This window comes from Phyllobates terribilis, unplaced genomic scaffold (genome assembly GCF_046119375.1).
Source record: "Phyllobates terribilis strain yellow unplaced genomic scaffold, ASM4611937v1 Scaffold_12__6_contigs__length_324123572, whole genome shotgun sequence".
In the NCBI taxonomy this organism is placed as follows: Eukaryota; Metazoa; Chordata; class Amphibia; order Anura; family Dendrobatidae; genus Phyllobates; species Phyllobates terribilis.
In genome coordinates this window covers 150,068,406-150,081,464 of record NW_027362772.1, presented here as the reverse complement: position 1 = coordinate 150,081,464, position 13,059 = coordinate 150,068,406, and the positions used below count along the sequence as shown (strand labels likewise).

General features: G+C 39.4%; 1 protein-coding gene across 2 annotated transcripts in view; it reads right to left on the bottom strand.

Annotated features, from left to right (window-relative positions):
- EPS8L1 (EPS8 signaling adaptor L1) overlaps positions 1-13,059 on the bottom strand; it is a 75,426-nt gene that overhangs the window by 49,604 nt on the left and 12,763 nt on the right. For both annotated transcript variants that reach the window (XM_073656373.1, XM_073656372.1), the window contains exon 2: positions 381-427. In XM_073656373.1, the coding sequence (XP_073512474.1) occupies positions 381-397 (17 nt within the window). In that variant the 5' untranslated portion in view covers positions 398-427. The remainder of the gene's footprint in view (positions 1-380; positions 428-13,059) is intronic.

Genomic DNA, 13,059 nt, shown 5'->3' with positions numbered 1-13,059 from the left:
TTGATGAAACAACAGAGAAAAGGCACAATAAAAAGTAAAAGCTGGTAGTCAAAACAAACAGTAAATCCCTAAGCAAGAATATATCAGATCATGTGGTTAGAGGTTACTGCACAGGCAGGAGCAAGGTGTGAGGAGGAAACGGAAATGGAAGATCAACCTGGAAAGTCATCAATCTAAGCAGAAAAAAATCTAAGAATTAGGATAGCAGAATATTTCATGCTCCCATAGAAGGAGCGAACCGACGAGGTGCCATATTGAGAAGTATTGTATGGGTGCACCATATGGCGGCACACAGAAAAACTTTAAAACTTCTTCAAATTTTCTAAAAGAAGTTCAAAACTAAATGTAACTTTATTCCTAGTGTCATTCTTAGTACATACCGAGGTGAGGAACTCATTTTGATGCTTTGGTTAAAGAGATCTTCTTCCTAATTGTAGAGAAAAAAAATAATATATTATTTTTCTTATATTTTTATTTCTAAAACATGCTCAATATCTGAAAAAAAAAACAAGGAAAATGTAACGTTTTAAGAAAACATGGGCACAAATATATTCTTCATACAATATATAAAATAAATATTCATTATTTTTCTTCATACGCTTAGAAGAAAATGTAAACAAAATAGGGATATAATGTTAAAGGGGTTGTCCGGGCTTATGGTATAGGTCATCAACAAGGCTGGACAATCCCTGTAAATTGAAAGGATTACAAGTCATGCACCTTCAGACAATTTGATCTCATTTAATAGATATTGTGGTGAATGGATAATCTACAAATTAGCACATTTAAAAACTAAGTTAATTGTTCTACCCTCAAAAAATGACTAGAAAGGGCGAACTCTTAGGTGTCAACAGCAGAGTCTTCAAAGGTGGATTGCAGAAAGTGAGGGCAGAGGTTTATCTATCTATTCCTGCTCTACCATTTGTCAAATGCATAAATAGGAGGGATATCAATTTTAGTACATATATGGAGCAATGTAGGATGGGAAGTGAGGTGAAGGAAGTTCTGGCACCAATAGTGCTGGCAGAATGATGATGAAGACGAACCAGTTACTGAAAAGTAATTGATTCTATGTGGCAGTGCATGAGAATCAGGACAGTTCATGGACATATTAAACTGGTATGTCCACCAACGCCTGCTTTATATGATTTTTTTTCCAGATTTTCTTTAGAAAGACACGTACATTTTAAATACATGTCCATGCAGTGCTAACCAGTGTTAGTGCAGAGGGCAGAAGTAATGTTTTTTTCTTTAAATAGCACAAATCGCCTCTCATGCCCCTCCCCACCCACGACGCAATCGTGGGGGTCCGATGGGTTACCCCACAGCCTGCTGAAGGAGCACAGTTTCCAACTTTGTCCTCCTGTGAAGAACGTCATTATCTACATACTGCACTACAGGTTATAGAACAAATAATTAGAGGTTCACGTCCTTGAGGACTGGAGTTGGGGAACCCTGCCCTACAGTATGTAAAAATAAACAAAAATAAATAAATTTTAAAAATATGAAATAAAAAAAAAATAACTAAAGGAACCTTTGTCCCCTTTAATGACAAAAAAAATAAAAAAATAATAATTTAGTCTCACCACATCTGTAAAATTTCAATCCATCAAAATATAAAACAAAAATTAGCCATACCATAAAAACTATAAAGAGAAAAAAAAAAATCGAAATGTCAGGATTGTGGTTTTCAAGTTGCCACGCTTCCCTGAATATATGCAAGAAAACGGCGATTAAAATTTCTATGTAACTCAAGTTGTTATCAACAAAAAAAGGGGGACAGCTTCCATGCAAGTCCTCACATAGCTACATTGACAAAACAGTTAAAAAAAAAAAAAAAAAAAAGATCATATTTTTTTTTCGCAATTTTACGGCACCTAGAATTTTTTCTTACAGCTTATTCCAGAAAAAACAAGGCCTCATACGGCTATTTCGATTTAGGTTTTAAAAAAAAGTTATGTTTCTCAGAATGGACATTTTTAGGACTTTTCTAAGGGTACAGACAAGGTACTAATGTAGAGCAGTCTGTAGACACGCCCCTGAGGAGTCCTGTGAGCCACGCCCCCGAGGAGCACTGAGCCACGCCCACTTAGTAAAGACCATAACAATTAACACCAAATAAAAGGCCCATATCTCTGGAACCCTATGACGAATTTTTAAAAGGAAAAAAGTGGGATACTCAAGAGAGCAGTGGGAATAAAATAAGAGCTAAAATGCTTGGTTTTGATTTTGACCACCTGCTGACAGGTCCTCCTTGAAGACACATATAAAGCATTGGAAATCATTCTGTATTATGATTATTAGAGTTTTATCATTGTTTTGCTCACTGTTTACACCAGTAGATAAGCTGTAGACAGGATGGACAAATTATATAATTTGTGCGTTTCAAGACCACGAAATGGGTCTAGATGGGCCGGGTAGATGACAATTTGGGCTCTGTATTAATGATGAACCGGCTGACTAGATAATCAAAATTCTAAATAACTGGAGATGAAGAATTTAATTTCTAGGGGAAGGAGTCAATTTGATAACTGCAATTTTTATGAACCTTTTTACCCTTTCATATTTTAGATGGAACTGCTTGCTTCGTTTGATTCACACCTTGGAATCCATATAATTAATACATCATTTAGTGATGAGTGTAACATTAGCAGAAGGTGGTGCCAGGGTGTAGTTCTGAATGATCAATCAACTGAACTGTGCCAGCATGTTGTTAACTATACTTCATCCAGAGCACTATTAAAACAATGATGCAAGACTAATAAAAAGATAGTCATCCAGTTCATCTGATTGCGTTCCTCCCATGTGACAGTGATGAAAGGTGTTGGCTATCTGCTTATGTCGATAGCTAAGCCAGCCCCTTTTTATGTATAGGGAGAGGGAGCTGGCTTAGCTATTGAAATAACCGGAAATGGTTAACACTTTCCTGGGTTAAGCGTGAGGCTGGGACCTGGGATGGATTGGCTACAGAAGATTTAATAAGTTACTATTTATATCTGATTTAAAGAGGACTTATCACCAGGTCAAAAGTGGACAGTTTTTACTCTTATTCTATTCCCGCTGCTCCCCTGAGTATTCAGTTTTTCTTCTTTTTTAAATGTGCCATACTGTTCTAAAGATATGGTACTTTTTATTTATTGCTATTTTTTCTTGTCTTTAGAAGGGGGCGTGACTAACAGGGTAATAATGTGGAGTAGCCTAAACACAACGCCCCCGAGGATCCTCTGAGCAACGCCTTTTTGCTATAGACCATAAAAAGGTGCACTAGAAAAGGCCCATCTCTCTCAAACAGTGTCTCCCGCGCCCCAACAGATTAGGTTTTTAGGATTTTTTTAGTATTGCACAGGGCAGAGAACCTGTGGCAAAGTTCTGACACCTTGATAATAATTCCATCACCGATGCAAAACTAAGGAAGTCCTTAAAATATGATCTGCTGGGGGCCGTAAGGACTGGAGTTTGGGAAGCACTGCTGTAGAACCATACGGAGGAATTAAAAAGAGGAAAAAAAACAATGGCCTACAAGAGCAAAACCTTGCCTTTAATTCTCTTATTTATAAAAACCCTTTATATGATTGTTGTAGGAATTAAAAAAAGGAATTATAGAACAATTGCACTATAGTTTTTTCTTCTCCAGCCAGGAGAGACTGTCATGACACCTTTGCACTTGTGCATAAAAACATCTGCAATACCGGAAACAATAAGTAACAGCACATACCAAAAATTGTGTCTGGGTCTACCTGGTTATTAAAGGGTTATTGTGCCATCAATTAAAAATGCAGGTATAAATCATGAGACAAACAAGCGTGCAGAAACACTTTGATTAAAGGTAGGTGCGTGATGCTCTTTGAAGATTTATGTCTCATGAATGCGGAGCCTTAAATTCCAGCCCAATGTTGAGGCTGCTTTGGCATTCGGAGATAGCAAATAATTTGAGCTGAGCTCTGACGCAGGGGAGGAGGGACTGACAGATACACAGATCTTTTAATAGGTTACATTCCTCAACATGGAAACATTTCTATCAGAGCGACTGTAAATACTCAAGAGGGACAATGGCCGACTCGGTAAAAACTATAGGGTAAGACGGCTGGATGTGTCACTGACCCTTAGAAAAATTAGAACACAATTACTTACAGATACATTCATCATCTTCAAGTCTAAGACCCTACAAAGTAAGGAAAAATGGCTCCATGATGATAGTTCTGGAGGTCTTCCCACTGTGACATGTTGTAAGACCCTACAAAGTAAGGAAAAATGGCTCCATGATGATAGTTCTGGAGGTCTTCTAACTGTGACATGTTGTAAGACCCTACAAAGTAAGGAAAAATGGCTCCTTGATGCTAGTTCTGGAGGTCTTCCCACTATGACATGTTCTCCCAGGCTTGCCATCCTTTAGCGCCAGGAGCCTTTGTTGGTAACTCACAGTCAACTGCCAACAGTTTAAGGTTTCTGGAGACAGAAAGACCTTCATGGGTCCACATAACTTATAAAGAAGGTGGTGGGGATAAATATGGCAGCTCCTAGATGCCATTAGAGAAAAGAAATGGAGCCTTCAAGGTGCTACTAAAGTAGAGCTGATACCAGGGTAATGTAGATTTATGATATGCGCTGCTGATTTATGATCCAAGGGATATCATGAAAAAGTGCTTTAATACCATCTGACTCCTTCCTCAGGACAACCACAAATGACCTAATGACTAAAGTTGAACTAGTAGTGTAGTGAACATCAATTGTGGCTAGAATAAAATTATTTTGGCACCATATTGGTGTCCTTCAATAACTTTAAAAACACTTGCATGAAAATTATGAAACATCTTGACAGTAAGTTCGGAATTTTAGGCATAGAATTTACATACACCAAAAGGTTAAAAGGAGTACGAGTTAGGGGGACTAGAACCCCAACAAAAGACCTGAATGGGGAAAAAAATGTTCCCAGATATCCTTCACTTTGACCAAAAGATTTTTAGGGTTCCAAATGATTGCAATAAAGTCAAGATCGTGTTGGAGTTTTAGAGACCGGTTTGTGCCCTAAAACAAAGTTCCTCATTGATGTAGCCTTCAAACATTTCAAATCACAGTCTAGATATTCCTAGAATTGTTACTTGTTTAAAGATTGTTAGGAAGCATAAATTACATTAGCTTGTAAAAACTTGTCATTGCGAGGAGTTTAGCCAACAGATAGGGGAGCGGGAAGAGATTGGATAAGGGCATTTTAGTTTATAAGAAGCCCTTCTGTGTGTTGTGTTTGGCATAAAAGCCTGGGCAGAGAGGAGTGTAGTACCGAGTGGAAACTGCATCATAGGTTGTAGAGTGGAAGCAAGAGCAGGAGGAACTCAGGGTCATTCTCCTAACCCATCCCCAATGTGTCCAAAGGTGTCACAGACTGAGCAATGGCGGCAGCACTCCAAGTCAGCCGGGTTCCTGCTGGGTCTACCAAGCACTGATCAAATACAGAGTCGAAAAATTGGCAGTGCCATTGGATAAAGTAAGAAGAAGACTCCAATATTCAGTGGGCACCTGGTGTACCAACCACCTGATTAAAGACTGCTAAGTTGTATTGTTCCATTTACCGAGGACAGTTTAGAAACTGCTGGCAAACAATGTTCACTCCAAACTGTGCGCTCTGGAAAGGTAACAGTTAAAACTACATACTAATGAGGATGGTCAACCCCCACAAAAAATACTCTAGCAATCTGCAGGGTTTTAAATTTTTAACTCTATAGTTTGCAGGACACAGATTAGAAGGAACGAGATCAACAACTCGACTATGGACGGCGCAGAGACTGCAGTTATCGGATGCTTGTTGCAGTCAACTAAAGACAGTCAGTTGACATTGCTCCTCATATCGACAACCTGTTTGAATCAATAAGAAGAGTAGTAAAGCAAGAGTTAAAAGATGCGAACATCTTTAACTTAAATGCATTAATTTTGCAGACTGATTTTGTTCATTTTTCCACCACTCAACAGAAGAGTTTGTAACTCTATTATGAGCTCCACTCAGCTGATTTATGACCACATCAAAGTTCAGCTCAACTTTGATGTGGTCCGTGATCATAAATCAGCTTCAAGCAGCTAAAATAAAAGACAAATAATAGAGCTTACAAACTCTTAGAAACATATTCTTAGCTAACTCGTTCAGCAACCCAGCAGCCTGTAAAAACGAAAAATTTAAATTTTTTTAATAAAGCCCAGTTACAAAAATTGTGGGTTTTTTGGCTAAAATACATGCATTTAAGTAAAAAGAAACCCAAAGGTGTCCATTAAAACGTGTTCACATCACGCATGGTGCAAGCTCTGCATGCCAGGTAGGTAGATAACTATTCTTTTAGCTTGTGTGTCATTCAGTATGACTTCCACTGGGGTCATTGTGCCAGTCACCGAATAAAAATAGTGTGCCTGTAAAGGACATGGTATTCAGTCTTCTCTGAGAGCAGTCTATGGTGTCACCCTGGACTGCAAGGTATGGAGTCACATAAGCTTCTAACATTCTCTGGGAATCTCAGCTAGGTGTTATCCGGTATGAGGGCATTAATAACATGCAGTAATATTCCATTTCAGCCCATAGATTCTGTTTCAGCAGTACCGGTTTTAGGTGGCGAGTGACTTAATATGTTCCCCTTTGGCCATGCGGTAGGGAAAAAAAGTGAGAAGTTTCTTTTTGTGCATTTTTCAGGAACCATCATTAATTACTTTATGGGAACGTAACCACCGATCATAAAGAAAAAAAAAAAAAGGAAATAGTCTGAACACAACAGTGACCTGCATATACTATAATTACACGAGTGGCACAGTAACCTTCTACACTCCATGCATTAGGTCTAGTAAACAGACTTTATGGCCACCATTATCATCCTAAATAAGCATGTGCCCCATAATCTGTTTTATAGGGCATATATATATAAATTAGGAATTCTATTAATTCTGTAACCTAACAATTGGGTGATGAGTAAAGCTACAGGTGTTTATTGGTTTGCAGTTCCATACTTTGCATTGACTCACAACTCCAAAGACCCAAAATTCAGCAGACATTTTCTTTGGTACATTCAGGTATGGATTCGCCACCCAGAAGAACGTAAAGACCACCTTAAGCATTCTAAATTGCCGATTTTCCCTGAGAACGGCCGGTCATCTGAAGTATATAGAGGCCGCCGACGTCGGAAGAGAACAGCTCGGCCGCCGACGTCGGGAGAGAACAGCTCGGCCGCCGACGTCGGGAGAGAACTGCTCGGACGCCGTTAGGGTTCAGGATAGGCAAATCAGAAACCGCTGCCAGACCAATTTGGGTCCTGAAATTTAACTTCAATATTCATTTCTACTAAAATTAAATATAGCCATCACCAATATAAAATAATTACTAAAAAGTCATTCATCACAACTAAAAAAATTCAAATACTTCCATAAGTTTAACTTTATACAATAGTTTCAAATTCTATGGAAATAATTCCATGATAGAAAAGTAAAATACTCTAAAGATGTGTTCAGACAATGGAGTTATTTTTCTGCAATTTAAAAAAAAATGCATTAAAAATTTAAAATCCATTCTTTCGGGGGAAAAAATGCATTACAATCACATCGTGTGAACACAACCTATGGCCAAGTTCAAAAGAGCGTATTTTTGGTCCATATGTTGTCTGTATGAACAACGGACCGGACGAAGACCAATATTAACCTATGTGCATGTAAATCGCAGACAGGTGTCTGCTGTGTGGATGAGCACATGGAGACAGTTACAACCGTGACTGGTTCACAAAGTTCTGGATCTTAGCCCAAGGGTGATTTACTAAAACTTTCGAACTTTTTAAAATGCACCAAACTTAATAAAATGGCTCATAAATGTGGTTCACCTTCAGACAGCCTAGTTTACACAATCTAGTTTAGTCCAAAACTTTATGCTCCAAACTTTGGTACAATTATGGTGCACGGTGTCATACTTTTACATTCGTCCCTCCCATCTGACTGGCATCAGTCCCTTGTCAAGTGTGTTGGAAAGAAGATCTAAATACACATAAATGTGATGCCAGACATGTTGCCTTGAATTCTGGTGCATTTAGAATAGCATATATTATTCTTCTTACTTATATATCATCATCATATTCCGCGGCGCTTTACAGGCATCAACATCACTGTCCCCATCAGGGCTCACAATCTAAACTCTCTACCAGTATGATTTTGGAGAGGAAACTTGAGAACCAGGAGGAAACCTACGCAAGCATGGGAAGAACATACAAACTCCTTGCAGATGTTGTCCTGGGTGGGATTGAACCCAGAGCTGCAAAGCAACAGTGCTAACCACTGAGCCACCCTGCTGCCCATAGTAAATCAGCACAAGTTTTTTTTGGAAACATCAATGTTTCATGCATCGGTTTTTGATGCTTTTTCAGTCATTGCCAAGAAAGGAATCAAAAGGAAAGAGAATTATAAAAGGAAGAACATATCCATGAAAAAGTGCAATAGTGTTTTCCCCAAAACTCCCAGTGCCCAGTAATCCATTGTTCCCTTTGCGCGGAGATCCTCCTATAGATAGGATGATTAATGCTCATATCCACACTGCACATGTCATGTATGAAGGCACAGATGAACAAAATGTTGCTACAATTGTAGAAATTTAAAAAAAAAAAAAAAAAAAAAAAGATGTAAGAAAATCAATGATATTGTGAAAAAAGCAGAATTGTATGAAAACATCCCAAGGCCTCAGTAACACATAATATACTGTATATTGTGATGCTCTTTTTACTATTAAATTATATGAAAGTTTGCAAGTTCTTTGCATAATCCTCATGAATGTGGTCACAGTATCAAATGAATTCTAGGAAACAAACAAACAACTACTGAAGAATGGCATCTACACCAAGTACATGCCGTTCCTCTTCAGGCACAAATACATTTTTCGATACATTTTTCATGTTTTCTTTTTTTTTTTTTAATCTTTCTTCGCCATGTTTCTTTATTTGTAGCATAAACGCCATCCAGTAATATTACATCAGTTGGATACTATTCCTGGAAAGGAATATATTGCACCGTGACAAAGTGGTGTATTCCTTCAAAAATGTCACGCAAGGTGAGGGAAGGAACAAGTGTACAATGACGCAAAGAGGGGGAAGGGAGCCCAACAACTAGGGAAAGGGGGAGTGGAGACCCCTAGGCAGATCCAATATCACTCTGCCTACCATACCGTCCCTATATAGGTTCCGCACCCATCGCGAGCAGGAAACCTAATCCCTGAATGTGCCTAGATCTAGGCCCTAGGTAGGGAGGGGAAGGGGTGAGAACAAGTCAGGCCCCACTACAGACTAAAGACAACAAGGTAAACAAACAAAGGGGAAACACTTAGCTTGACAAGACACCAGATCGATAACACCAACTGTCCCCCAAGGGAAGTCCAAGAAGAAACTAGCAGGCTACTAGTACTAAAGGCATGGACCGAGTTTTTAACTACCAAACAAGGGTGTGTCAATTAGCAGCAGGAGGTGGAGGTCACTGCTAGGTCCTGAAGGAAGCTGGATATCACTACACTACAGAGATGAGAGGATCAAGAAGGCGTCTAATGCCAAGCACAGTGACCTTCTACAGCTGGATTCAGAACGACTGTCTGTCACACTTGCTACACCCGTGACAAAAGCTCTTGAGAGTGTTCAATCACGTGCTAGATGTGTACAGATAATCCCTCCTACAAAATAAATGGTAACACCCAGTTGTCAATTTAATTTTACATAACCTGGAGCATTAACAGAAGAACGACAAAATACAAAAAAGATGCTACAATAAATGTTATTTCATGGGGAAACAAGACGATAGATATGTCCTCTGTAATTGCTTGGAAGCCGTCTTACAATATAAATCTGTTGAAATTGTGTTTATTTTGCGGTGACTTTCTACATTTATACAGTTTCGATCTGCTTCATATAAAAAAGTCTTACTCATCTTATGAAAAGTAAATATTAGATGTTCTTTGATAAATAATGGGATCATCTATATACTGACACAAGACCCAGCCTGTAGATAAAGAACTAGAAGACATTACAAAGGATATTCCAAAATGTCTGAAGTGGCAGAAACAGGGAAAAAAAATTCACTTCTGACCCCTAAATATAATAGGACTGTCCTGGATTCCCAGTATCCCAGGTATCCCGAGTTAATGGGGCAGAAGAGGTGCGTGTAAACACCAAAAAAGGGCCAGGAGAGTTCCTCGGAGGAGTGGCAGTATTCCCGGGAAGGGCTCCGTTAGGCTCAGGATATAAATGTCAATATACAATGTTCTTGGTAAAATTATACTGGACACAAGTTCCTGGGTAATATAGTAATTATTAACTTCTATTGGATTTACCCATCAGTGGAACAGAAGATGCCACGGTGGATACAGACTCACATATGGACATATAAAGAGAGGTCATATTGGGTACAGGCTCAGTTTTAAAAGGGTCAATGAATTCAGATTCAAGCTGATAGTAGTTGGCTCAAGTGACCTGGAGGGGTTGTCCAGGAGGTAAAAATGTCCTACGAAAGGCTCAGAACGGGTTAAAAAAAAAAAAAGTAAAAAAAAAGAAACCGTATGCACCAACACTAATCTCCCCGCCGCCCCTACTGACGCTACCGGGTTCCTCTTCAGTTTCTACTTCAGCAATATCGCTCTACTTAGGGTCATATACCAGCTACTGCCAATCAGTGTGGTCATACCCTATGGATTCATGCAGACATGGCGGTTCATGCCACCCGATTCTTTAGCGTAAAGTGTATATTGTTTAACTGTAATAGGGCCCCCTGCCTACAGTAATACTAGTGTCGTTTTATGTGGCCTTTGTAGGTAAGACTATAAGGCCCCAGCCCCACTATCAGTATTTGGTCAGTATTTTTTCTCAGGAGTGGGAGCCAAAACCAGGTGAGGAACAATCAGAGAAAAGGTATAATAGAAACAAGTCACCAATTCTGCATTTATCACCCACTCCTGGTTTTGGCTCCCACTCCTGAGAAAAAATAGTGACCGAATATGGTTAGTGGGGCCGTGGCCTAACTCTGTTCCCATAGAGCCACACACCCCTGCTGAAACCCAATATTCTAGATCCTTCATTCACCAAGAAGTAATTGTGGACTGGCCCCATACACTTCAGATCATTGGCAAAATTGGCAGTTTACTTAAAGGGATTTCACTGGATTTTTTTCATTTAAACTCAGTACCTCTTCCAATTGTCAACGATTTGCTGAATTTAGAACAGTTTTTCTTTTTCTTCTGTGCCTCTCCTTTCCAAAGTTATGCCCCCTGGAAGTAAAGATGCAAATTTCCCCTCCAGCAAACCACACAACTTTGCTTTTCCTCCCTTGACACTGGCCAATCAAAACAGGACGATGCCCACAAAGGTTCCATGATACACGCCCATTTAGTGAAGAGAAAATTTGCTTCTCTAATGCCAAGGTGCATAACTTTGGAACTAAAAGGCACAGAAGAAAAAGAAAACCTGTTCCGGAATCAGTGGAACAGCGGCAATTGGTGGAGGTGCTCAGTTCAAATTAAAAAATCTCACTGAAAAATCCTTTAAGGCTACCATTCAAATTAGCTAAAAGACATCTGAAACAATCAATTTGGATGAATTCGCACAGCTATGTATTGTGTAGGGGGGGGGGGGGATTCTCTCAATGAGAACACAGAAGCGCTCAACCATGACAAGTGTTTAAGTATGGGAGAAATGCCAGCGGAATTCATGTTTTTTTTTACAGATAGCTGTACATCCGATGTGTATGGGCACTTTATGACATGTGTACGGTCAGTTTTTGGCCATGGCACATAAAGAGGCCAATGGAAGATGAGGAAGACACAGATAACCCATCATATACAGTGGAATTTACAGAGCGTCATTCTACATAAACTTCACTGAAATAATAAACCCAAGATGATTTTTTTTTTTTATGGATTGTAAAAGTGCTAAGCCCCACAATAACAACATGCCCCTGATTATAGGGGCATAAACCAAGCAGCGCGGTATCTGAGTTTTTCTTAAAGGGCCACTTAATGTGGAATTAAAGGAATTTGGCAGCAAAGTTATGGTTATTAAACCGCAGGCAGGATGATCTAAGGCTCGTAAATACCTTTGTGGATGGGTCACGACTGAAACTGCTGATTTTATTTGGATGGAAACATTTATATAATCCGCCATGCACCAGTCTCAATAGTAATCTGTGTGGTGCTGCGGCTCTTCGCACGTCCACTCTTTGATTGACGTATCGCCTAGCTGTGCCAAGTCAACCATTATGGAGTGCATGTGCTCGGTAAAGCCTTATTCAGACGTTTGGGTTTTGGTTTTTTTACATGTACAAGAAAAATAGACTGAATTAATCCCCATAGAGTATCATAGGTACAGGTTCTATCAGTAAAAATCCCGGATCGCACTCATACATGAAAAACGGGCGTGCGAATGAGCCCTAAAAGTGAGGAGACCGTGTGTAAGTCACCACTGCAGCACCACTCAGATGACCAAGAGATTGGATGTTTTAGAACTTGGTTTATCCATCTTCTTAAAGATTTCTATAGGGGATATCTACAAATATTTTTATGAGACCTACATACTAAAGTCAGGTCTGGGTCCTGCTCTGCCCCCATCTATGTTGAGACCTGCTGGCGTCATGAAATATTAGAGTTAGTGACCACCTTGTCGTGATGGGATGGTTTTTACACTCTTTTGATCAAAATAGTATCAAGTAAGTCCCTTATGTTTTATACATGTATTACTATTTATTTACTTGCATTTTTTTTCTCCTAGGTTCTCAGACCTACATAAGTGCCAACATTTGAATATTGGGACATTTAGTCCCTGCCGTGGAAACACCCTTAAAAAACATGCTCCAAAATGCCCAATTTTTGGGGTGGAGTTTACATAATCGGCATCCTTTTTGCACCAAGTCTGACCCTATAGCATCCAGTCAGTGGTTTAGTAACCATAGTTTTGCTGACCGGTTTACTTTAACCAGATTAGAATAATATTATCCTGGACCTTCTGAGATCAGTCACAAATGCGTAACTTGAGGCTCCTTGCCTGATATAAAACCTGTAGCAGGGCCTCGTCTACCATGCAC